Source organism: Pinus tabuliformis, chromosome 8 (genome assembly GCF_031772625.1).
Source record: "Pinus tabuliformis cultivar Carrire ecotype Pingquan chromosome 8, CPIR1, whole genome shotgun sequence".
In the NCBI taxonomy this organism is placed as follows: domain Eukaryota; kingdom Viridiplantae; phylum Streptophyta; class Pinopsida; order Pinales; family Pinaceae; genus Pinus; species Pinus tabuliformis.
Window position 1 is genome coordinate 650,583,218 of NC_142294.1, and position 25,603 is coordinate 650,608,820.

Below are 25,603 nucleotides of genomic sequence, written 5' to 3' on the forward strand. Positions count from 1 at the left end.
ATGACGTGCATGTTTGGACGGCTGGGGCGGTTGGCTTTCGCACCCCCCAGCCGTGATCGAGTCCTGCGGCGGCCCCTCGCTGGGCGATTTCGAACGGCTACGCCGTATTCTGCTGGCTTCGGCCGTATTGTAAAAATATCTGTAGGCTTCGGCCATATGTGGATTTTCTCTCTGAAAAAAAATACAATTAGATTTTTATCAAGAAAGAATTTTGACTTTTTAAAAAGTTAATGGATAAATTATTAAATAATTGATCATTTATATGTGATTTAGAAAATTTCAAAGAAATATATGAAATAATGAAATTAAAATATTTTTATTTATTAAATTTTATATTAAATAATAAAATACAAATAGATTTTTATCATGAAAGAATTTTGACTTTTTAAGAAGTTAAGGGACAAGATATTAAAAAAAAAAAAAATTATTAATTATTTAGAAAATTTCAAAGAAATATATATAAAAAGTGAAATTAAAATATTTTTATTCATTAGCTTTAATATTTTATTTATTGAGTTTAATGGTAAATTATAATTAGATTTTTATTATAAAAGAACTTTTTGAACAAGTTTAAGTAATTCAAATTGAGACTTGTAAGACAAAAGTTGTACCCGTTGGTGTTGCTCTTGAGGATTGTGTAGTAGTTCTTCTATAATTTTTATATTTTTTTTATAATAGTTTTTCAATAGTTATTGAAGATTTCATTTGTATTTTAGTTTAAAAGTTGTAAAATGTTATTTTCAATTAGTATTTATCAATATTTCTCGAGGATTGTGTAGTAGTTCTTCTATAACTTTTATATTTTTTTTATAATAGTTTTTGAATAGTTATTGAAGATTTCATTTGTATTTTAGTTTAAAAGTTGTAAAATGTTATTTTCAATTAGTATTTATCAATATTTCTCGAACATTTCCGATTAGTAGTAGTTTGAGGATTTTGATTCCAATTTATAATTGCTAAAAAAAAATATAATTAAATTAAAACTTCTCAACATAATCTTCTAATCATTCCTTTCCTCCTTGGGTCAGCCTAAAGTTCTCATCTATAATATTTCAAAATTTACAATAATCCATATATGTTTTATAAACACTTTCTCCCTCTTTTCTTCAATATTGATGTTTTACAATAATATGTGTTATAAAGACTTTCTACATCTTCTCCTAAATATGGATATTATTTCCATCCAAACGCATAAACCAACATAATCATTGCTTCCTTCCCAATACACAAAAATAATCTTGACATTTGAGCATTGGTTTTATAATCGTATACCAATATAAGCATTGTTTCCTTCAAAGTACACGAGCATAGCCTTCCTTCAATATAAACATTAAAAATAACTGAATTTTTGATGTCAAAATAAATACATGTTTTAAAATTCCAGAAGATAAAAGAAAAACGCACTCCCGTAAAATCCACATGTTCAAGTAAGATGTAAATCAATATAACCGATATTCTAAAAGATAAAGATAAATGTACCCTCATAAAATCTACATGTTCAAGCAAAATGTAAATCAATATAAATTTACTTAGATTGTAAAAATGAAAAAATGAAAAAAACTTTTTATGTGATTCTCGATTTCCTTTATTCAATACACATGGAGTAAGGTTAAGAAGATTAATAGTTGCGAACATTTTATGTATTTACATGTTCAAGTGAAATGCAAATCAATATAAACTTGGCTAGATGGTAAAAATGAAAAACACATTTTATATGATTCTAGATTTCTTTTATTCAATACACATGGAGTAAGGTTAAGAAGATTAATAATTGTGATGCAATATAGTTCTTCTCTGGGTTAATAATTAACGTGCTCATATGGTTTTGTTTTTTATATATGTTTTTTAACGAGCATTTCCGTGCACAACCACTTTCATACATGCATAACCATCCTCTCCGCACGCGCACAACCATTTTCATACACGAATAACCACCTCCACACCTATTTCTGCACTCAATGATACTTTTCGTCACGTGCACAATTACTTCTGTACTCAATGATACTTTCTGTAGAGTCATTGACATTCAAAGTTGTTATTAATTAATGAATATGTTTTTAAATAATTAAACATTGCGCAAAGTTTTTTACATAGTGAAAGTTCTAGGTACATGCATTTGTTTTATGTGCATGCTTTTTTTGAGGAATCACCTCCGCACATCTTCATTTGCACCCCTCGGTGGACCAATACAATATTTTTGGTAATATTTTAATTGTAAATAATGTTTATCTTCATATTTCTCAATATCTCTATATTGTGCAGATCTCCCCATTTCAAATTAATTAAGCACATGTGCGAAAGTGCGGAAAAAGTCCATTGCATGGAGAAAGCTTTCAAGATTTCATCGTGTAGATATCCACACTTCGCATTAAATATTTTTATTGCTAATATTTTATTATTAGATAATCCATCTTTGTTGTTCACAATAACACCGATGAAAGTGATAAACCCATACAATATTATTGATAATATTTTAATTATATCAATAATTAATTGAGCAAAGGTTGTGCAAAGCACAAACAAAATTCAATACAATGAAAATCAGAATTATTTTCGAAGTTCTTGTTAGTTCTCCCACACATAACGACACACAAAAACATAACAATATTAATATCTCATATTATACTCATTATTTTTACAGTTTAACATTAATGTTTATAACATATTTAGTTACCTAATTTTTGTAATAATAACAGGAAACATAGAAAATGTTGGAAGTATTTAGTACTAAAGCATGTGAGAAAGGACAAATGTGTTATATGCAAAAATTCTATTGAGATGGTAATGTTTACACAGACACAAAAATTCGGAAATCAAACTTAGTATTGAATAATTAATTAATGCTTAGTAGTGATATTAATATGTATTTAACAAACCTTTCTTGCAATAAGAATGAGGCAAGCGAAGGGCCCATATGATATTATGAGTAATATTTTAATTGTAAATAATGTATATCTCCATATTTATGAATATCTCTTTGCTTAATATTATCTTTGTCAAATTAGGCATATGTGTAGAACTGCGAAGAAAGTCCATTGTGAAGATGAAGCTTTCATTGTGCATATCTCTACATTCGAATTAATTAAGCACATGTGCAGAAGTGTGGAGAAAGTCCATTATGCGGAGTTTTAATTGTGTAGATATTTGCACTTCACACTGAAGACTTTTATTACTAGTATTTAGTATTAAACAATCTATATTTGTTAATATCTATTTAGCAAAGGTTTTTCGCAATAACAACGAGGAAAGCAGTGGGCCCATACAATATTAGTGGTAATATTTTAATTATAAATAATGCATATCTCTTTATTTTTGGATATCTCTTTGTTTATGGTTATCTTTATCAAATTAGGCACATGTGCGAAAGTATGGAGGAAGTCGATTGCATTCAGGAAGCTTTCATTATGCAGATCTTCACACTTAGCACTAAAGGGTTTTACTGGTAATACTTTAGTATTAATTAACACATACTTATTGTTCACAATAACACCGAGATAAGCACTAGACCCATGCAATGTTATTGGTAATATTTTAGTTATAATTAATTCATATCATTGTATTTCCTTTTGCTGGAAGAGCCCTCTGGTCATTTTAGTATTTTATACATGTCGATAGTCAATTGAGTAAAGGTTGTCCAAAGTGCGAACAAATATTTGTCAAGGAAAATATGAATTGTTCTAAAAATAGCACACGGAAACACACTAATATTAATTGGAGATTTTTCCAGTCACCCTCGCCCCCCTGAGCCTATGCAAAGAACATGCAACCACATAAATTGTTGCATCATCAAGAAGAAGCTTTGTTTATGGTTATCTTCCTTAAATTAAGCACATGGGTGGAAGTGCAAAAAAAGTCTATTGTGTGGAGGAAGATTTCAAGCTTTCATTGTGTGGATCTCCACACTCCACACTAAAGGCTTTTATTGCTAATATTTTAGTATTAAATTATCCATATTTGTTGTTTGCAATATTTTAATTATAACTAATTCATATCTTTGTATTCCTTAATGTCACTAGTCAATTGAGTAAAGGATGTGCAACCTCCCCGACCCCTCCTTGCCTGAGCCTATGCAAATAACCTACAACCACATCAATTATTGGATCTTTGAGAAGAAGCCTTGTTTATGGTTATATTTCTGAAATTAGGCACATGTGTGAAAGTGCGAAGGAATTCCATTGTGCGGAGGAAACTCTTAAGCTTTCATTGTGTATATATGTGTTGTATAAACACTTCATAACAAATATGCAATATTAATTTTCATTTATCAAATTTAATACTGCATATTGTACTTGTTATTTGTTCAATTTAACATTAGTGTTTATAACATATTTTATTATGTAATTATTGTAATGATAATTGGTAATATACAAACTATTGGAAGCATTTAGTACTAAATCATCTTAGAAAGGACAAGTGTATTATATGGAAATTTTTTATCGAGATGGTAATGTTTACCAAGATGCAAAAACTTGGAAATCACACTTAACATTGAGAAATTAATTAATGTTTAACAATTAATAACAACGAAGTAAGTGGTGGAACCATATGATATTATTGGTAATATTTTAATTTTAAATAACAAATATCTCATATGAACCTAAACATATCTTTGTTTATGGTTATCTTTGTCAAATTAAGCACATGTGTGGAAGTGTAAAGGAAGTACATTGTGCGGAGGAAGATTTCATCGTGTGAATCTCCACACATTGCACTAAAGGATTTTATTGATAATATTTTACCATTGAATAACACATACTTGTTGTTCGCAACAACACTGAGGTAAGTGCTAGACACATACGATATTATTGGAAATATTTTAGTTATAAATAATGCATATCTCATATTCCCTTTTGCTGGAAGAGTGCTCCAAACATCTTGTTCTTTTATAGATATTAGTAGTCAATTGAATAAAGGTTATGTGGAGCGCAAAGAAAGTTTTGTCAAATAAAATATGAATTGTTATGAAAGTAGCACTAATTGGAGATTTGTTTCATTGCCCCTACCAACCCCCTCAGGCTTATGCAAAGAACTTGCAACCGCACCAATTCTCGCATAATTGAGCATAAACTTTGTTTATGGTTATCTTTCTAAAATTAGGCACAAATGTGGAAGTGTAGTGAAAGTCCATTGTACAAAGGAAGATTTCAAGATTCCATTATGTGAATCTCGATGATTTGCACTAAAAGATGTTATATTTTAGTATTAAATGATTGATTTTTGTTGTTCGCAATAACATTGAGGCAAACAGTGGACCCATACGATACTATTGGTAATATTCTAATTATAAATAATGCATATCTTTATACTCCCAAATATCACTAGTCAATTAAGTAAATGTTATGTGGAGTGTGGAAAAAATTATGTACAACGAAAATTTGAATTGTTCTAGAAGTCCTAGATCATTCTCCTTCACATAACCATACAAGGAAACATAACAATATTAATTGGAGATTTGTTTAGCTTCCCCCCCTTCCTGGCTAAGCTGATGCAAAAAACCTACAACTGCACTAATCCTCACATCATTGAGTAGAAAATTTGCTTATGGTTATCTTTATGAAATTAGTCACATGTGTAGAAATACGGAGGACTTCCATTATGTAGAGGAATATTTCAAGCTTTTATTGTGTGAATTTGTGTTCTCTACATTAAAGGCTTTCGTAGTTTTCTTCTCAAAACACGTGCGTGAGTACACAAATTTGTTTGAGTGCAGAGACTCAGTGTGGAAAAGTTCAAAGCTAACATGCAATGCCACAGGACCGCTTCATAGCCAATATAAAACATCAATTTTCACTTATCAAATTTAATATCAAATTTTGTACTCGTTATTTGTGCAATATAATATTAGCGTTTATAACATATTTTATTATGTAATTATTGCAATGATAAAAAATAACGTATAAACTATTGGAAGAATTTAGTGTTATAGCATGTGAGAAAGGACAAGGGTGTTATATGCAAAAATATGTTGAGATAGTAATATTTATGAAGATGTGAAAAATTGGAAATCACATTTAACATTGAATAATTAATTAATGCTTAGCAATCTTATTAAGATATATTCAACAAATCGAAACACACTTACGTTATCCTTGAAACACTTAATAGCATATACTCTGACGCATTATGTAATGATTACTAGTTTCAAACATATCAATAAAATCATATCTATTGATATTATAAAATACTCCTTTATATATTTATTTGGTGAAATGAAGATTACATAGTGCTTTTAAAGGAGCAGCTTCAGTTAGATATATTGTTGGTGTTGGTACTAGTGATATGTAGTTTGTATCTACATGTCACGAGTCAGAAATATTAGTCGTAAATGGAGGATATGTGGAGGAAGTACAATTGGTGTATTAGACTTTAAGTTGGAGGGAAAGTGATAATTATGTGAATGGACATAATTTTGTTTCTTCGATGGTAGATTGAAACTATTTTGAAGACTATTTCTTGACTAAATAGTTTGAGATTAATTTCTATTATGTTGTGCCCATATGAAAATGCAATATTGAAATTGATGGTGATATTCTGTTATAGCTTTCTAGTGATGTTCAAAGAAAAATGGTTTTTGGAAATGCAATGATCCTGAAATTTTTTTGGATCCTAAAAGTTTTGTTAAGGTGTTAAAGTGTAGAGTTTAGAATCAAAGCATTTATTTTCCCTACAAAGTTATAATAGTTTTGAAATGCTAGTTTTTAGCTTAAGGAAAAATGATAAAATCCACACGAAGTTGCAAATTGTTAGCTAATTTACTTATTTCAATGAAAAATTTTCATTTAATATTTGGATAATGAGACAAAGGAAATAAGGCATCCAAGTCAAAATTGACATATGAAATCTAAAATCACTTCGTCTTCTACAAAGTAAATGTTGATTGATAACAAGGCAAGTCTACATAGTAAATGTGTTGAATACACATTCATTTAGTGAATAAATACGGAAAATAATTTCATTTTTTGATAGAAAATCTTTAGTTAATCAAAATAAAATGTGGTTTACAATATTGATAAAATAGTATCTTGATATTGATTTATAAAGCGTGTAAAACAGATCAATCATGAAACATAATCATATTAATTGGACTATGTGAAGTTGGAATTTAAGTAAAGCATATATGATTTAAAGTAAAAAATTTACAATATTTTTTTTTTTATTAAAGATGAGGTAAACTAGTACTGGCCATATTGATTATGAACACTGGTTAATGAATACCATTAAAATTGATAGTAGTTCAATGTTGTTTCAATACTTAGATGTCAATTCATGATTTAGATGAATTATCACCTTTGATGCATTATATGTAGGTTTGTTTCCCATTAAAGCAAATTTTCAATGTTAATTTTGTTATAGAATCGTTAGTAATTTATAGGCTACCGACTTTCTCTGTTGTTCTGAAACTGTTAAGTGTTTCGAGGTTTTTCTTTATAATTTCTCTATTGTTTTTTGAATTTGTTACTAACAACGAACAAATGGCCCAAATAAAAAATGGTAGGAGCACACAAGCGGAGGTACATCAAGAAAGCCAACATATCTTAATGCTTAGTTAAGATATTTTAATGTTAGTGGATAAAATATTAAAACTTCTATAAACACTTAAGCCAGATGAAGATGTATTAGATGCCATAAAAATGTTTTCATAAGATCTCTTGCAAACATGAACAGAGAAATCAGTTCTCCATTCTGGCAACATAATCACTAGAAGTGTTAATGTCCAGAAAGATCGATTAATTAGTAAATAAATCGTACCAATTTTTGCTATTTTCTAAACTAATTTTGAAATTTAGTATATGTTAAAGGCTATGTACTATAATATTCTCAACTTGTCCTGACGATGAACCACACTCGTTGGTTCGAAACGTGTTGACAAATGTATTATCATGTGATTTATGCCAAAAAACTTTTTCTCATAAACTTGATATGGATCACAGAAGCCTTAATTCAACAACAAAAAAAACATATTGGACTATTCTGGATTATAAACATATGTATAAATGAAACATGTTTTATAAGTTATATCATAATATTTCTTATTCGATGTTGAAATACGTTTCAACGTTGTATGGCAATGATTTACTTAGACATTTGTTTAAATCTTGCATGAAATAACTTTTTTAATAGAAAGAATATTGGGTTGGTCGACACTGTAAACAAGTAAAACCATGATTGTGAAGTCCATTAATTAATAACATTGTCACTAGAAAATGATTAACTAAGTTGCTAATTGTCATCTAACCAACTTGGAATATTGTCTGACTAGTTATAGAACTTGCAAATTTGATAAATCAACAAAACAATGTAAGAAACGAGACTAAAATAAAGTAAACATGACATAGCATAGTACAAAACATAGAGTCATAACAAAATAGTGCATTGGAATATGTTCTTGTACAATGTCATACTAGTATTTGCATTAGTAGAAGCAATCACTTTGTTTGCTCTAATTATTAAATTGCTAATCTTGTTCTCATAAGTATAGCATATTGATTGACCATGTGAAATCAAATTTGAATCATTAAGTAAAATAAAAGCGTTGTTCGACAAAAGATCAATTACTGAACCATAAAATTTAAGGTAATGTTAGTATACTTGGCAATTTGAGAAACGAGAATTGTGTCATTACCAGATTTCTTGACAATGTAAATAAAGAAAATTGTCATTATATATGCATAAATACATTTTGATTATTTATGTAAATGTGCCACTTGTCTCGAAATTGGACAAGATGTCAATAACATCTATTTATTCTGCATAGTATTGCTCATAGGAAATTTTTCGTAGTGTCAATAATACACTTTCCAGCTCCACGCCCCTCATAATACACTATATTTCAGTCCTATCATTTTGATGTATGGTACAATTTAATCGATGGAAATAAAGTAAGCAAGAATCCTACTTGCAAGCGGTGCAATAAAGCATAGTTTTGTTCATAGTTCTAGTACTTGTAATTGGAGTACTATATTTCGCACATACAATATCGAATGGGTTCGTATATGCACTAATCATCGCGAAGTATCCTTGGAAGTACTATAAAATGAATATAGAAAATAAATGTTTAGTAACATGAAATCAAATGTCTTTTTTATTGCTTGTTCTTTATCTATGTCTATATAAAAATATAATGTAGTTTACATGCATATTCCACTTGGAGAGGAAAACATGTTTCTTATATTTTTGGCTTTCTGTCCTATTTTCAACGGACATATGAACATCGATTGTGAAATTTGGAAATCTCTTTCTTGTTTTCTAACTATTTTCTTTAGCAAGATCAACAAAAATAAATAAATAAATAAATTTTGTTACAATTCTCTTTGAATTGCAAGACATTCTGAAACAGCTTTATCGTGTACTTGAACTTATTACATATGCAACATTTGTAAAATACATTAAAATTGTATAACATATGAAGAATAACTTTTTTTGAACAATAGGATATACAAAGCTACGCATATGTAACTTCATTTTTATGTCAATGAAAATTTGTTTTTTCTAGTGGGAAAAAAATGGAAAATAACTTTGTAATAATAAAGCATCCAAATAAATTAAACCTTATTGTGACCCTATCCTAGTCTACATTGCCTTCTTTGATTTCTAGTACATATTGCATTGTTGTGTGCGTTACTAGAATTGTAATAGCAACGATTGTGCCAACTGAAAATGCATCATCATTACGTGATAGATTTGCAATTGTCATATGAATCAATACTCTTCACAAATAGGGCAAATGTTTTCTACACTGCTAAAACCATTTAGAAAAATAATTTTTTTCACAATCACTATTGTCTTATTTATTCTTTGGGATTATTTCTAAATTTATAATAGAAACACCAACATTTGCAATAAGTTTTGACTCATGTTGTTTGATTAGTTATGTTGGCACAAACAATGTTATTCTCATTTCCACTTTCTTATTTGTTAAGTCTGCACTGAGCATTTATTTTGTTTTTTTTCTTTGTCTGAAAACGTTCGATATGTAACCATGACAACGCCATGAAAAATTCTCCTTGTTATATTTTTACTAATATATTCGATGAACAATGGTGTAGACTCGATTTATTTTTTTCTGGTCATGAGCATTGAATTGAAATAATTTTTAAAAAAAGAAACAAAAAAGACAAATAAAAAAAGCAACCTAATACACAGTTAATTAAAACTGCTGAGAAGTACCTATTTTCCTTTATTTATTCACTTCTTTCTGTTTCTCTCATTTTGTTTGTTGTGATATCTTTTTATTTAGTATTGCTCATTGCTATCTCTACACTGTCGTCCATCTCTACTGTGACATCATTCACATTCAATATCTTTTCCTGTTCACAAATAGTACACTGAAATCACTACTTAAAAGGACATTATACTTGAAACTAAGTAAGAACTTTCTAATGAAAACATAATAAGATAATAAAAATTGATTACTAGTGTACATAAATTCTAATTAGGTTTTAGTTTTAGCAGATACAATGTTTATAGAAATGTTCAAAGTACTTTTTCCTTGTAATTGTTGTCCTGGATCCAAATCCCTAAGTGTCATATGTTTCTTGGAAATTGAAAAAGATTTTCTTTTAGTTATAATACATTAAAAATATGGGAAAAAAAACATTGTGTTGTGTAATGAAAACATAATCAAATTACAATAAGTAGAATAGGAAAATAGGTTCTAATTTCATAGCACAGAAGTAATTCATACGTAATAACTATATGGCAGTAACACATTTTGTGTAAATGTGTTTAGTATTATCACATTATGCAGTATTTAAACAGTTTACATCATTACTACAATATTGTACCATATATTGTATAAATGTTCTAAGCACTCGCATAAAAAAAAATTAATGCGTTGTTTACCTGTAAGAATGCTACACGTTTTGTAATTCCACTTCAAATGAACTTGTAGAGATCATCCCTCATGAAATGAAATTACTATAATAATACCGTGTAGCCCACACGAGCATTCTATTTGTAACCAGCTCGTTCAAAAGGTAATGTAACATGCATTCATAACATGTATGATAAAAATATTGCATGATGGACATCTAGTGAATGCCTCTATGGACAACACAACCATATTGCATGAAGGACACCTGGTAAATGCCTCTATAGACAACACAACCAAAATTAGTGGTTACAATTGTCACGTTACCTTATAAATATTGAACATACATATTAGATAGTCAATCGAGTTTGACGTGTAGATAGGAAAAATTGTAGTAAAGAAAAATCGATAATCAATGGATTTTGACAATAAGCAAGAAGATGTCAACACACATCATTCATGAACAAACTGCTACTAATAATACAGACTTATCATTGAATAAATTTGATCCAATGTATCATTGTACAATGTAAAGAAGACTATTCTTCGAAATTATTATTATTATTGTCATATGAAAAAATGTCATAAGTGAAGAAATATGCGGAAATAGATTTGAAATATTAATTTAATGTGAAATATTGGAAAGTAAGATAGAGCACTAGTTGAAGGAACAACATACCCCTTCCCGCTGAATAAATTTGCAATTAATATTATTATGTTGCATCATTGTGATCACAAATTGTTCTCTTATTATTAAATCACAATACTTTACTAATTCAAAATTATTTTAAAACATTTAAATATTTTTTCTAAGTGCCATGTTTTCGCTGTCATACACAATGGCTCATTATGATACACTTGTGTGGATATTTTCTTGTGTGGATCTTTCCGTGTGCAGAAATCTATACACAAGAAAATATTTGCACACTGTTGGAGAGGGACAAGCTAATATTATTATGTTTTATCATTGTGAACACAACGTGTTGTTTTCTTAATTACTAAATTACAATGGTTTACCAATTAAAATGTATTTAAAAAAATTTAAATGTTTTTTCAAATTGCTATATATTTTTTCACTCTCGTACACAATGGGGTGAATGCATGAAGATGGGTTACACTTTTGGGCCAAATGTGGCAATGAAATTTCAAAATTTTACTCTTTTATCGAATTGAATCCATCAAAATTCATATAAGCATTGTGAATTTTGATTAAGAGTAAAAATACAATTTGTGGAGAATTATGTTGTTGTCTTAATGATACTTTTTGCAAAAAAAATTAGTGTCATATAGTCTATTAATTTTCCATTAAATGAAATGCTCGTCTTTGCAAATTTTTGCACATCTTAAGATGTATGCATGTGTTCGCATAGCATATATTAGTCTAAAATGTGTAATTTTTAACATATACATACATACATACATACATACATACATACATACATACATATATATATATATATATACATACATACATACATACATACATATATATATACACATACATACATACATACATACATACATACATATATATATATATATATGTATGTATGTATGTGTATATATATATGTATATATGTGTATATATATATATATATATATATATATATATAAGCATGATCTAGATGGAGAGAACTAAGTTTTTTCATATCAATTTATTTATGCAAAATTACATTTTTTATTATTTTTTGAAGTTGGCGAAGTAATATTTCAATTTCCTTTTGCATACACGTGTTAACGTAAGTTTTTTTCAACTATTTAAATAAATTTAAAAACCAAGAGTACCCTTTTGAAGAGGACTCATAAACAAAGACACTGGTATTTTTTCTTTAATTTTTTCATTGTGTATATTTTATGTTATTGTTTTTTTATTCAAACCCTTTGAAACTATTGAAAAAAACTGAAGCATTACGTTTAAAAGAAATTAGATCAAAAATATCATATGAATTCAAAAATGTCAAACTCACATTCCATTAGATAGATGATTCCTTCACGAATCCAACATGATCAACTCTGCCACTTAAGGACAAATTTTTTCCCAAGTCGACAAGGATACAAAATGGTGTTGCAAATAAATCTATAGAAGGGGTGCTAAAATTGTTATTTTTAGGACTTTAAGAGCTCGACTGAGCACTTAAAATGCTTGATCAAGCTTTAAATGTGGTTAAACAAAGGCTCAATCTAGATTTAAGGGTCGATTAAGCCACTTTTTCTAATTCCACGCCTAGGATGTATTGGTGGGAAATTTCAAAAACATGACTCGATCGAGCCACTAGCTCAATCAAGCTTCTAGATAACCTCTATTTACACAAGAGCTCAATTGAGGGTTTGTTTTAACGTTTGATTGAGATATCTTTAGGTCCTCAAACAACTTGATTGAGGGTTGAGATATTTCTTGATCAAGTGCTTAGAATGGATCAATCGACTTGTTGTTTTTCACCCAAAACACACCCCTACATAAAAAATGTGTAACCTAGATTCATGCATAGACTTAATGCTTCATTATATGACCTCTTGAGTGAAGCTTTTCTTGTGTGGAGCTTTCCGTGTGCAAAAATCTCTAAACAAGCAAAGCTCTGCATTTCAATATTTATAAATGATCAACTTGAGCTCGTGTTACCTCTTACCCAATCATACATAGAATTTGCGGGATCTGGCATTATGTTTTCTAGGATGTGGCTAATGTTACGAATGCTAGTCTAGTATTCTATATTGTGGAAGAAAAAATATTCTTTAAATATTTGTTTAATTGAAAAGTGTTTGTAAGGAAAGTGTATTGAATGGTAAGTGGACAAGAGCCTCCTCGAATATCCGTATGGGATGATGTTTTCCTATGTGTCAAAGGGAAACATGAGGAAAGAGAAATCAATACAGTTATACGAACTTAGAATTTCAAAAATAGGCCATTGCTATTGCCGAAGTTTGTTCTAAATAGGTATTTTGTTGCTAATGTTTGTAGGCAATATCATCATTGGCTACTTACATTTGAACAGAAAAGGAAAAAAAATTAGAGCTCTTCAACAATATGTCTTGGAGACTAAAGCCATTTTTCTTTTTTGCCACGAACACAATACACTAAACGATAATTTAAAGACTGATTAATAATATTATGTATCATTGTTCAAAGATTTTACTATGAATAGGACAGGGTATGTGCGAGAGAATGAGGGTGCACAAGGAACTTTATTTGGCAGGGATGGAATTAATGTTAAAAGATTTCCTTGTATGGAGCTTCTACTATGTAGATGATGGAGTATGTGCAGGAGAGAAGTTTTTTTGTGAGCCTATTTCCAAGAGTTCTGGAGAATTTTAGAGAAATCATATGTAATAGGATAAGGTACATGTTTCATTTTGCAGATATTTTACTGTGCAGAGGACGGGGTATGCATGGGAGAAAAAGGGTACATAGGGAACTTTATTCAACAAGGATGAAATTAATGTTAATAGATTTCCTTGTGTGAAGCTTTTATTGTGTGGTGGACGGGGTATGTGCGAGAGAGAAGTTGTGTAGAGCTCTTATTTTATAGATCTATGAATATTTCTAAAGGATGGGCTATGTGTGGGAGAACATAATAATTAATATGATTATCTTCACATATTTAACTGTACGAGAGAGCAATTGTGTAGAGTTGTGATTTTCATGACTGCTCTCATAATGTGTTATTGCAAAATTAATAATTATGGTAAAGGTATTTAACCTTCTTTTTTTTTTTAATTCCATAGTGAGCAATTTCATATTTGACACTATCAACATGGTTTGATTGGGAACCCAATTCAATATATATAAATAAAATGATATTAGCTAGCAGTGTTGTCCAATTTGGCATTATTTCAAAGAATATATATGGGATTGTTGAGGAAGTATTGTGTGGAGGAAGCTTTCAAGATTTTTCCATGGTATTCAAAGCATTAAAATATTAATATGAACATATAAATTTTTATTAGTTGACTTAAGTTACATGATGGGAAGATCCACTCAAATTTCAAACCTCAAGATGTATAATGTTGATGTTTATAAATGATCTAATATTCATATTTGTTCACTAATAGTCTAACGTTAACAATAGTGTAGTTTGGAGTGCATAAGTGGAGTCGAAATTTTTATTGTATGAAACATTCTTGTGCTTTCTCTTACCTCTACATATAGTTCTTTTCAATAGCTCTACACTTCACACATGTATTTTCTCAATGATGTGTCTTAGAAATATAGGAAAATGTAGAGATGCGGAAGTTTTAATTATGCAACGAGACAATCAATGTTTTCATTGTACAGAGTGTGAAGGGATGTTAAACTTATTTTTGTAATGCTTTCACTGTATGCAATGAATTACCCCGTTATGACAGAATGCACCAAATTAAATATGTGCAACAAAAGTTTCATTCATTATTTATGAAATCTCCCCACACAATGAAACCTTTTCGCACAAAGCTCCACCATTAATTAGTTGGTTAAAGGTTGTGTAGTGCCACACAAAGCAAAATTGAAATCAAAATCACATAAAATCAATATATCAATTTTATTTTGAAATACAAGTAAAAATATTCCATTATGTACAGTAGGGAAATATGAGGAAATCATACTAAAATCATTTCCCAAAGTACCACACTCAGCAAATATTTAAAATATGAAGACAATCAACATTATTCAAGTTTCATAGCGAAAAAAACTACTTTCATGTTTCATGTTGTTGGCATATATGTATCCATGACATTATGCAAGATCTCAAAGAATTGGTTTATAACATTAAGCAATACAATCACAGTAACAAGAACTATATCAAGCTTTAAATTTCAATCATCATAGCTATGATTAAAATAAATACTTAGAATATAGATGCATATAATATCTTATGCAGAGCATTAAGAACTTTGATTCTCAGCCAGAATCACTTATATCGGTAATGAAAATTCTCAATGGCTAGTTAATTAGCTCATCCCCAATGCTATTTGGGCATATTTTACTTAACTATCTTCTCCTACATTCAGGAAATGTAAATGCGTTCAACCCAATGGGAACTCTGATTTGTCTCTTATGAACTATAATATGGAAAGAGGCAATTGCAAAAGAAAACAAGGAACTACATTGGGAAACTGGACTATGTGACAATAATAAAATTAATAAGTCTTAATGACAGAATACTGGTAAAAAAATGAATATGCGAAGATTTAAGTACACTTACAATACGTGAAAGCATATACATTAATTATTTCACTATCAACTGTCCTATGTATCCATAGTCTATTAAAACAATGTCTTCAACTTAGCTTCAATTAATTCTTTCATTAGACTCACTGTAATATCTAGCCTAACATGTTAATTGAATAATTGCTTTTCAATTTCCATGGCCTCTTATTGCGAATGAGAAGCTAAGACAAATTTCCCATCGTTAATACTAACAAAACCAACTATCAATTTGCTATTTTCTTCTGAAGTAAAATTAGTTATATCATCAAAATATTTTTTCATTGACTCTTTTATCTTTTCCAATTCAAATGTTAGCATATATTTTATGATCAAATCAAAATTATGTATGATGCATGGGCCATCTAGATTTTGAACCATTTTCATTTCCTTTAGAAATACATCGCTTGTTCTATTATTTATGCTTTCACATTCAAAAATAATGTTTTCTAGTGTATTGATTCTTTTGGACCATTCGACTTTTATTTGCCTAATTTGATTAGAATTTGGAAGTTATCTATTTGCTTGTCCATATCAGACAACAATTCAAGCCTATGACTAAAAGAAACTAAGACATTGTTAATGAAATACTTGTCTCCGTTAATATTAATTCTCACCAAATCAAGAAATGAGTTGATTTCATGTACTAACTATAGCAGATCAGAAATTGCCTTCCATGCATGTTCAATGATTTATAACCTCTAGCATATATTAGTGACAATATGACATTTAGATGCATTAACGAGTTTCAAATCTATAATGGATCCATGATATGTGCTAGTAGTGGGAATTGCAGATTGCAAAGTCCATATTGCAATTGAAGTCATCAAGAAAGGACCCAAATTTAAAGCATTTTCTATCTCTTCTATTGTTTCCCTCAGTACTAGGTTCTCTACTTCTTGTTCCTCAATATACATTTCAAGCGAATTCCCAATAGCTTCATGGAATCTCATAACACCGGTTGCTACAATTCTAAACATATGAACATTTGTTTCTACTTTATCAATAATATTTTTACTATGCATTCTTAATTTTTGAATTTTCATTGTTTTTCTGTCCATGTTATAGTTTGCATCTTGAAAAGTGACATAGTGATCATAGAAAATAGGAACTTATTTGGTAATTTTCTCCATTACTTCCTAATTTTCATTCAAAGAAGTATTGACCCAATCAAGTAATCGAGCACTTTCAATTTCCACGTTTATAACTTCTTGGTTGTTTCTTATTTCTGGGGGACTTTTGGATTTTTCCAATTTAGTGATTTACATTTTCTATGGAATAAATGTCTGATGAGGCTCCTTGTCATCTCCTCCAATTGGTAGTTGATCGTAAATTAGCTTTATGGTTTCAGTATCTTTTCATTTTATTTCACTCGAAGATGAAGCCATAACAATTCTAGATGTGCAAACTAAAGATTGTACAGGTTATTCACCTTTTTTTTTGCACTTTGTTTTAATGTTGATGCTCACTACTTTAGCAATTTCTCTAGTACTCATTGTCTATTCTTTATTATTGCTTGGAGCATTGTGACTCTTTTCACTTCCATTTGCAATTATTTTCAACAAGCTCTTGCATTTAATAACACCTAGATGTGTGATAAATAGGTCTTCTAGATCAATGTCTCGCCAAGATTCAAATTCTTTTAAATTAAAACAATTCAAAGACGTCACAAGATCTACAATGTTGCTTCCATTCTTCATGGTTACTCGTCCAATGGTAAATGGAAAAGGAATAAACTATTTTTTCTTTTGATATTCAATTTTAACTTTACAATCATAGTATTTTAGGTAGACTTTGGCAATAAAATACCTGCCTATAATAGTTCTTGGAAGCAATAGTGGTTTACCTTGAAACCCATAAACTCGCATAACCATAATATTTCCTCTTAATTCATGTATCCTGTTTCCCCAAAGGAAATATTTTTCTTCACCAGATATTCGATGGTGATCTTGCCCAATTATCATCCAAATAACATGTTTTACAAAAATATCTTAGATTAGACAAAAAATTGAAGTAGCTTCCTATCTCCACAAAATGAGATAGCATAACTGCATCAGTTCTTCATTAAAATTGAAGTTAGGGTTATGCATCAAGTCATAAAGGACATGAATCAAGAGAAGGGTTGTTATCAAATACACCATCATGAAGAATCTATCGCTTTTGAACAAATTGATTAATTGAAAAGCTATTTCATTTGAAATATTATCAGCCCATTCGAATACACAATTTTTTTATATGAATAATGGAGCACATAGAAAATGGATCTTGGGATACTGACCATATTTTCTTGGCCCATTAAATGGGCACAAATCCAATTGAACTCTCTAAACGGTTCTCTAATCAAAGTAACATCTAGAGAGGAAAGATTAGAAGGAACCTCATAAGATGGAAAAATGAACTCTTGTATGATGTTTGAGCCACTTGTCTCTGACTCTAAAAAAATATTTTATTTTGATAATTCTAAGTGCATATCTAGAATCAGTAGCTTGAATATGCACCAGAATGCCTCTAAACTCAAAGAAATATGAGTATTTCTACCTACTAGCCTAATTGATCTCATCTTTAAATCAAATTTCTCTACGCATAAATAAACGATTTCTCTTAAATTAAAGAATTATGGAACACATGCAACATTCACTAATTCGGTAGAAAAAATATTTTCGCTATTCTTCTCTTGCATAGACATATCCACATATTATTGATACACAACCGACCACTGAAATCTCTAATTGATATGCGCAAGTGAGTTAATAATATCAATGCAAATAACTTCTTTATTTCCCCTTGTAGCCATTTTTGCTTTGTACTTCTAAAATATTATGTCAATCAACAATGCTTTCACTACACTCTAGGTATAGATTTATCGATACGCTAAAAAACCACCACCTATTACTACTCTGTGTGTGAAATCTATTCTACATGACACTCTAAAAAATAACAATTCAGAATATAAAAGTCGACATTTATGGGAAATAGTAGAAATAATTCACATAGTCTAAACAAGCTACAATTCTCCCCATAAAATATTAGAAATTCCAACATGATTTTAAGAAAACCTAGCAAAGATTTTTGGAAAAGTGGATTATGTTGGAAAGCTTCAAGATATTTTGTATCATGGTAATTGTTGATAGTACTAAATTTTCTGCTTCTTTTGTCTCTGATATCCGTTACTATTTTTCATGTGAAATTTCTTTTATGAGACATTTTAAGTAAATAGCGATTCAAAAGAAACAAAGCCAATGTTTCTGAGAAATAGTGGAAATAATTTAAAAACAAATCTCAAAATTCGGAAACCATTTACTCCATGTACATAACAAATTAAATGTCAATCTTTTCTAATAATGACATCTAGCTTACAGGTTATCAATAATTACATCCACTATTGTATCGATTTCCATTTATAGGTAATATCAATTACATTCCCGATTACGCGTTGATTAGTTCATTCACCAAAAGGTTTCCAAACTATTAATGTCATTATATCGTGTACAAAAATGAGGAAACCATACTCCACACAATGAAAGTGTTTTTTTTTTGTGTGTGTTCTTTCTTCCGGTTGTTCATAACTATATTTTGTAATTTTGTGCCTTTCCCATTCACAATGTTCCCTTCCCACATTTATTACAATTACAAAATTGTATTAGTACCATTTCAATAACAATAAAACTTCATGCACAAACTTTGAATCGAGATAAGATTTCTTCGTATAATGAAAACTTTGCATACACTTACAACTCAAAATGCTTCGAAAAAATAGAACCCATAGTTTAATGTACTATTATTATTATTATCATATGTTGTTGTGCATAGGTTTTACTCCTAGCAGGAATATTACTCTACACAACGAATGCTTTCATTCTAAGCCTCATATAATGAAAATTTTGTGCATTGAAACACTGATGTGTGTAATTCCCATTTTGTACATGCATTCATAAATAAAGACAATTGGGACATGATAATCAATCTTTCTCACTAAGGATCCTTTAATATTAATCAACTTAGTTACAACAATTGTAATTGTATTCAGATTCAAATGCTAGTCACAAAAAATGCAATAGATATCTAACAACCAAAACTTTTTCCAAGCATTCATTTCCATTATAAATAGAATTAGAACAAAGTAATGAGTCTTTGTGCTTCACAAGCCTTGAAAAATAATGAACACAATTATAGCAACAACAATTGTATTCAGATTCAAATCCTAATCAATATAGCTATCATTAAAATAAACATCACAAATGTAATAGATATCTCTGAACCAAAACGCCAACTAAACATTCATTTTCATCGTCATCAATTTCACACCATTACATAGAATATAAAAGCTCAAAAACATATTCTCATAAACTTATGTTCAATCAATGATATTGAGGAATGCTAAAGAATCTAGAGTAATACAAATTCACATTCCAGAAAACTATATGTTGAAGCACGAATGTCAGTGAACATAGAGTAAACATAAATCCATTTAATTATCATTAATTAAATAACATTAGCTAATATATAAAATTCCAAAGGAAATATTAGAAAACACATGTTCAATTAGTGTTCTATGTACAACGGTCCAAAACTCAGGTCTATACAACATCCCATCGAAGACGCCATCTGAGAATTGTTTACATAATTGGTAAACATACATAGAAATAGAGAAGACAGTAATTAGAATTCAAGCAAGCTATGATTACAAAGCCATGGTCTAGAAAATAACCTTTGTTGCATAAATAATTTATGAAAAGGCTATTACTTAAGTCGCAAAAATAAATGCATTCATCCCAATGGGGACTATGATTGGGATCTCGTCAATAGTAAATTCTAAAAGTCATCTGCAACAAATAACAAAGAAATGTATTTAGGAATTAGACAATTCCATCATAAAATACCCAAAAAAAATCAATATCTAAATGCTTTCAAAAGAAAAACAATGTTCCAATGAATTAAAACACATACAATATGCAAAAGCACAACTCAATATTATTTAGCTCTTAGTTATCTATCAAAATCATTCTTTTTGCAACAAATTATTTCACTTTAACTTCAATGAATTCTTTCATCGGAGCAACAATAATGTCCTATTTAACACATTCATTGAATATCTCCTCCTAAATTTCTCTAGTTTATTCTTGCAATTTTAAAGCCATCACAAAGTACTCTTCGTTAACACTAAAAAAAGTAATTATCCATTTGCTTTTCCTTTGCAGTAAAATTAGTTATATCATTGAACTTTGTTTTCTGTGATTGTTTCAACTTCTCCAAATTAATCATCATCTTGTCTTTCATAATTAATCCAAACTCATATGTAATGCACAGACCATTTATACCCCAAAAAATTACTACCACCTTAAGATACACATCTGCTCTTTGATTTTCTATGCTTCCACACTCAGAAATAATGCACTTCAATGTTATGATTTTATCAGACCATGCAACCTTGATCTACCTCATCAATCAACATATGGAAACCCTTGTTTATTTTTTTCTAGTTTGAATATTAAATTAAGCTTTTGACTAAAATTTAATAGATCATTATCTATAAATTCTCATTCTCCCTCGAGCTCAATTTTGACAAAATCAACAAAATATTTAGTTCTCTACTTTAAATGCCACATATCGAAAGAAACTTTCCATGCAAATTCAATAATTCACAATTTTTTGGATATATTAAAAATGATATATGATTTCACTACATAAATAATATTGAGAGGTTTCTCAAATCTATGAGATCCGTTAGCTCTAGATATTTCCAATGGCACTTCGTGTATTTCTAGTGGAGTCTTCAACAAAGGACCCTAACTCAAAGTGTCCTCTAGCTCTTTTATTTTTTCTTTTAGCTTCAGATTTTTTTCTTTTCGTTGACTAACAAAATCCTTGAGTTCCTCAACACTATCTTAATGCAATTTCATCAGCCCTTGCATCGCAACACCAAATAAATCAACATTTATTTCTACTCGATCAACAACCTTTTATTGGAAAGTTGTACCCTTTCAATCTTCAATCTATTAACACCCATGTCATAATTTGTATCCTGCAATGTGACAGAATGCTTCCACAATATAGGATGTCTAAACTGCATTGGTTCGTCATGAAAATTGAATTTAGGATTATAGGGTAAACCGTTAAGCACATGACTTGAGACAGGAGCTTCTATCAGGTACACCATCATAAAGAATATATTGTTCTTGGATAATCTATGTAATTAAACAACTAATTCATTGGAAATTACATTCATCCAATCGAAAATACAATTATTTTTACATGCCTCATAAAGCACATAGAAAATGCATTTCAGAACATTTGTTGTACTTTCTTGCCCTACTACGTGGGAAAAGAGACAATAGAAATCCCTAAATTATTGCCTAAATAAAGAAATATATGCAATAGAAAGTTCAAAAGGAACTTTAGAACACGAAGAAATGAACTCTTGCACAATGCCAATCTAGCCTCCTCTTAGATTCAGGAAACTATTTGCAATGGAAAACTCTAAATGCTTGTTCGGTTTTGGTAACTTGAGATAGCATCTGAATGCATTGGGATTCAAAGGAACCTTTGTCAGTCATAGCTTCAATGTCCTCCTCATTAGAGTAAATTTCAGCCTAAAAGTGCCCATGAAATTTTCATGTACAAAATATGTAAACCAATCAAAGTCCTTTAAATTTAAAAAGAGGTATATGTAAATATTTTGGAGGGAAAATAAAATAAAATAAAAATGCTTTTTTTAGTTGTATTTTTGGCTTATCGCCTTATAGGTTTACTCAAATTTCATGTGTAAACACTCGTTGGATGTAGAATTAAATTCTGCATCCAGCAAGTACTTATTATGCATACTTATGAGAATACCGACATTGATAAAAATTGAGGATACATTAAAAAAGTGTGTTGAAGACACTTTTTTAATGTGTCTTTAATTTTTATCAATGTGGGTCTTCTTAAAAGTATGCATAATGGGTACTCGTTGGATGTTGAATTTAATTACAAATCCAATGAGTGTCTACACTTGAAATTTGAGTAAATCTATAAGCAAATAATCCAAAAATACAATAATAAAAAAAAAGTAGTTTTCTTCTTCGCCCTCTAAAATTCATAGCCCTTATTTTATTATTTTAACTATTATTTTATTATTTTTCCTTTGGAGGCCACTTTTGGCTGTAATTTCCTCTAGTAAATCAAAATTATTTACATAGAGCCAAACAATTTCTATGAAATCAAAGACCACTGGAATACACCCAACATTTGCTAATTTGGTACTCCAAATCTTGTTTCTTGTTTTCTCTTTTGATGACAGATTCATATATCACTCATACGCTGTCAACCAGTCAAAGCTATCATCGATGTCAATGAGTGAGTTAACAATATCACTGCAAATAGCCTCTTTGCTTCGTCTACTACCCATTTTTATATATGTGTCATAAGAAACAGAAACTTACAATATATTATAATAGACATTGTCGACCAAAACGACAATTTTTCCTACATGACCAAAAATCACCACAATTAGACATTTTTATTTTTTCAATCAAATATGTCAACATGAATGTTTGAATCATGTTGTTTTATAGTGGAAATTCATTCAGCATCATCAAAATCCCCATCGACAAATTTGCACACACGAAAAAAATTCGTCGCATTCCATAATATTTTTTTTTAATAAAAATTTGGAAGCACAAGTGCTTGAATCCTGTTTTTTGGTAGTGGAAATGGATTCAAGATCATAAAAAAACCCATCGACACACAAGATCATCAAATTCAACAGTTATAACCTAGAGATACAAAACAATTCCGCTATATTTTATTAGAAACATGCTAGAATTTCCATTATTTTTCCGGTCAAATTTCTGTTGGAAATAATACCAAGAGGGGGGGTGAATCAGTATTATCAAATTCTTTTCAATATATCTTCCTTATTTATACTTTGAATAATTCTTCAAATATTGATCATTACTTTGTATGTCAGTATCATAAAATAATGAGCAGGAACAAGAAAAGCAAATAGTCACACAAAAGAACACCAGATATAAGGTGGAAACCCAATGTGGGTGAAAACCACCTGCTGCAATATGTCTCTATCTTCTTTTAATAAGAAACTCCTTTTACAATGATTTTGTACTGGTGCAGTCCTTTACCAGTACGCAGGCTACAACCTGCAGAGAGCTACAACTCTCTCTCTCGTTTTCCAGTCTCTCCTGGAAGGGAGCTACAACCCCCTACTTCTTTTCTTTCAAGGACCACTTTTCATTAATTTTCAGACTGGATCCAAGAACATCAAAAACCCATCAACTACACTTGCATCATCAATCTCTGATTTATCCAATACTGAATCAATGCTTTCACCAAAGCCAACCGCATACAGATCTGCAAATATTTCCTTATAACTTTGCAGTTGTTCCATACATCAGACATACCCAGATCATAACATGTGTACAATAAAACATGCATCAATAATTCAGATCTATAAATTCATTCTTTCAAATATTTAGATATTAGTTAACCCAGATTATTAGATTTATAGATCAAGCGTGTGCCACATATCACAGATCAAAATCATATAGAGATACCACTATTCCAGCCTTAAGATTTTGACCCATCAATAGAACTTATCCTTCTCCTTATGCTCAGGTTCCTTCATTCAGATCTAGATCTGCACCATAACCCAATCACCATATTCCAGATCTAGCACTTTATCAGATATTCAATAATTCAGAAGATGCTTTGCCAAATGATCTCCTTCCTCTTTTATAGCCTTAGTCCTTTCTCAATACCACGGTCCAAAACCATAGGATCCAAAAACCCGTTGGACTAATACCATGAACCAACCATGAAAGTGCATGAGATCAACACTTTTGGATGCAATACCACGGACCAAAACCATAGGATCAAAAACTGTCGGACTAATACCATGAACCAACCATGAAAGTGCGTGAGATCAACACTTTTGGATGCAATACCATGGACCAAAACCATAGGATCAAAAACTATCGGACTAATACCATGAACCAACCATGAAAGTGTGTGAACTTTTCTCTTGCATGAAGGGAACTTTTCTCTACATGAAAGTGCGTAAACTTTTCTCTACATAAAAGTGCGTGAACATTTCTGTACATGAAATAAACTCTTCTCTGCATAAAAGTGCATGAACTTTTCTCTACATGAAATAAACTTTTCTCTGCATAAAAGTGCGTGAACTTTTCTCTACATGGAATAAACTTTTCTCTGCATAAAAGTGCGTGAACTTTTCTCTACATGGAATAAACTTTTCTCTGCATAAAAGTGCGTGAACTTTTCTCTACATGGAATAAACTTTTCTCTGCATAAAAGTGCGTGAACTTTTCTCTACATGAAGGAAACTTTGTTGCACTATAATTTATCAAATAAATTTGCTGCACTATAATTTATCATTTGTGTGATTTTCCATCAAGGACAACACTTGTCTCATAATGCCAACAATCTCCCCCTTTGGACTTGTCATACTGAGAATTGTCATCTGATATCTCTTCCGTAGATTCATCTAGATATATATAAGTGAGTTGATCTTCTATGAGTTGTTTGCCATCAAGTACAACACATGCATCATAATGCCAACAATCTCCCCCTTTGGACTTGATGGCAACAATACCAAA

The 25,603-nt window shown here is 30.0% G+C and overlaps 1 protein-coding gene across 1 annotated transcript in view; it reads left to right on the forward strand.

Annotated features, from left to right (window-relative positions):
- LOC149237218 (uncharacterized) overlaps positions 1–25,603 on the forward strand; it is a 45,621-nt gene continuing 20,018 nt past the window's right edge. The window contains exon 1 of the mRNA XM_089369204.1: positions 1–141. Coding sequence (XP_089225330.1) covers positions 1–141 — 141 coding nt within the window. The remainder of the gene's footprint in view (positions 142–25,603) is intronic.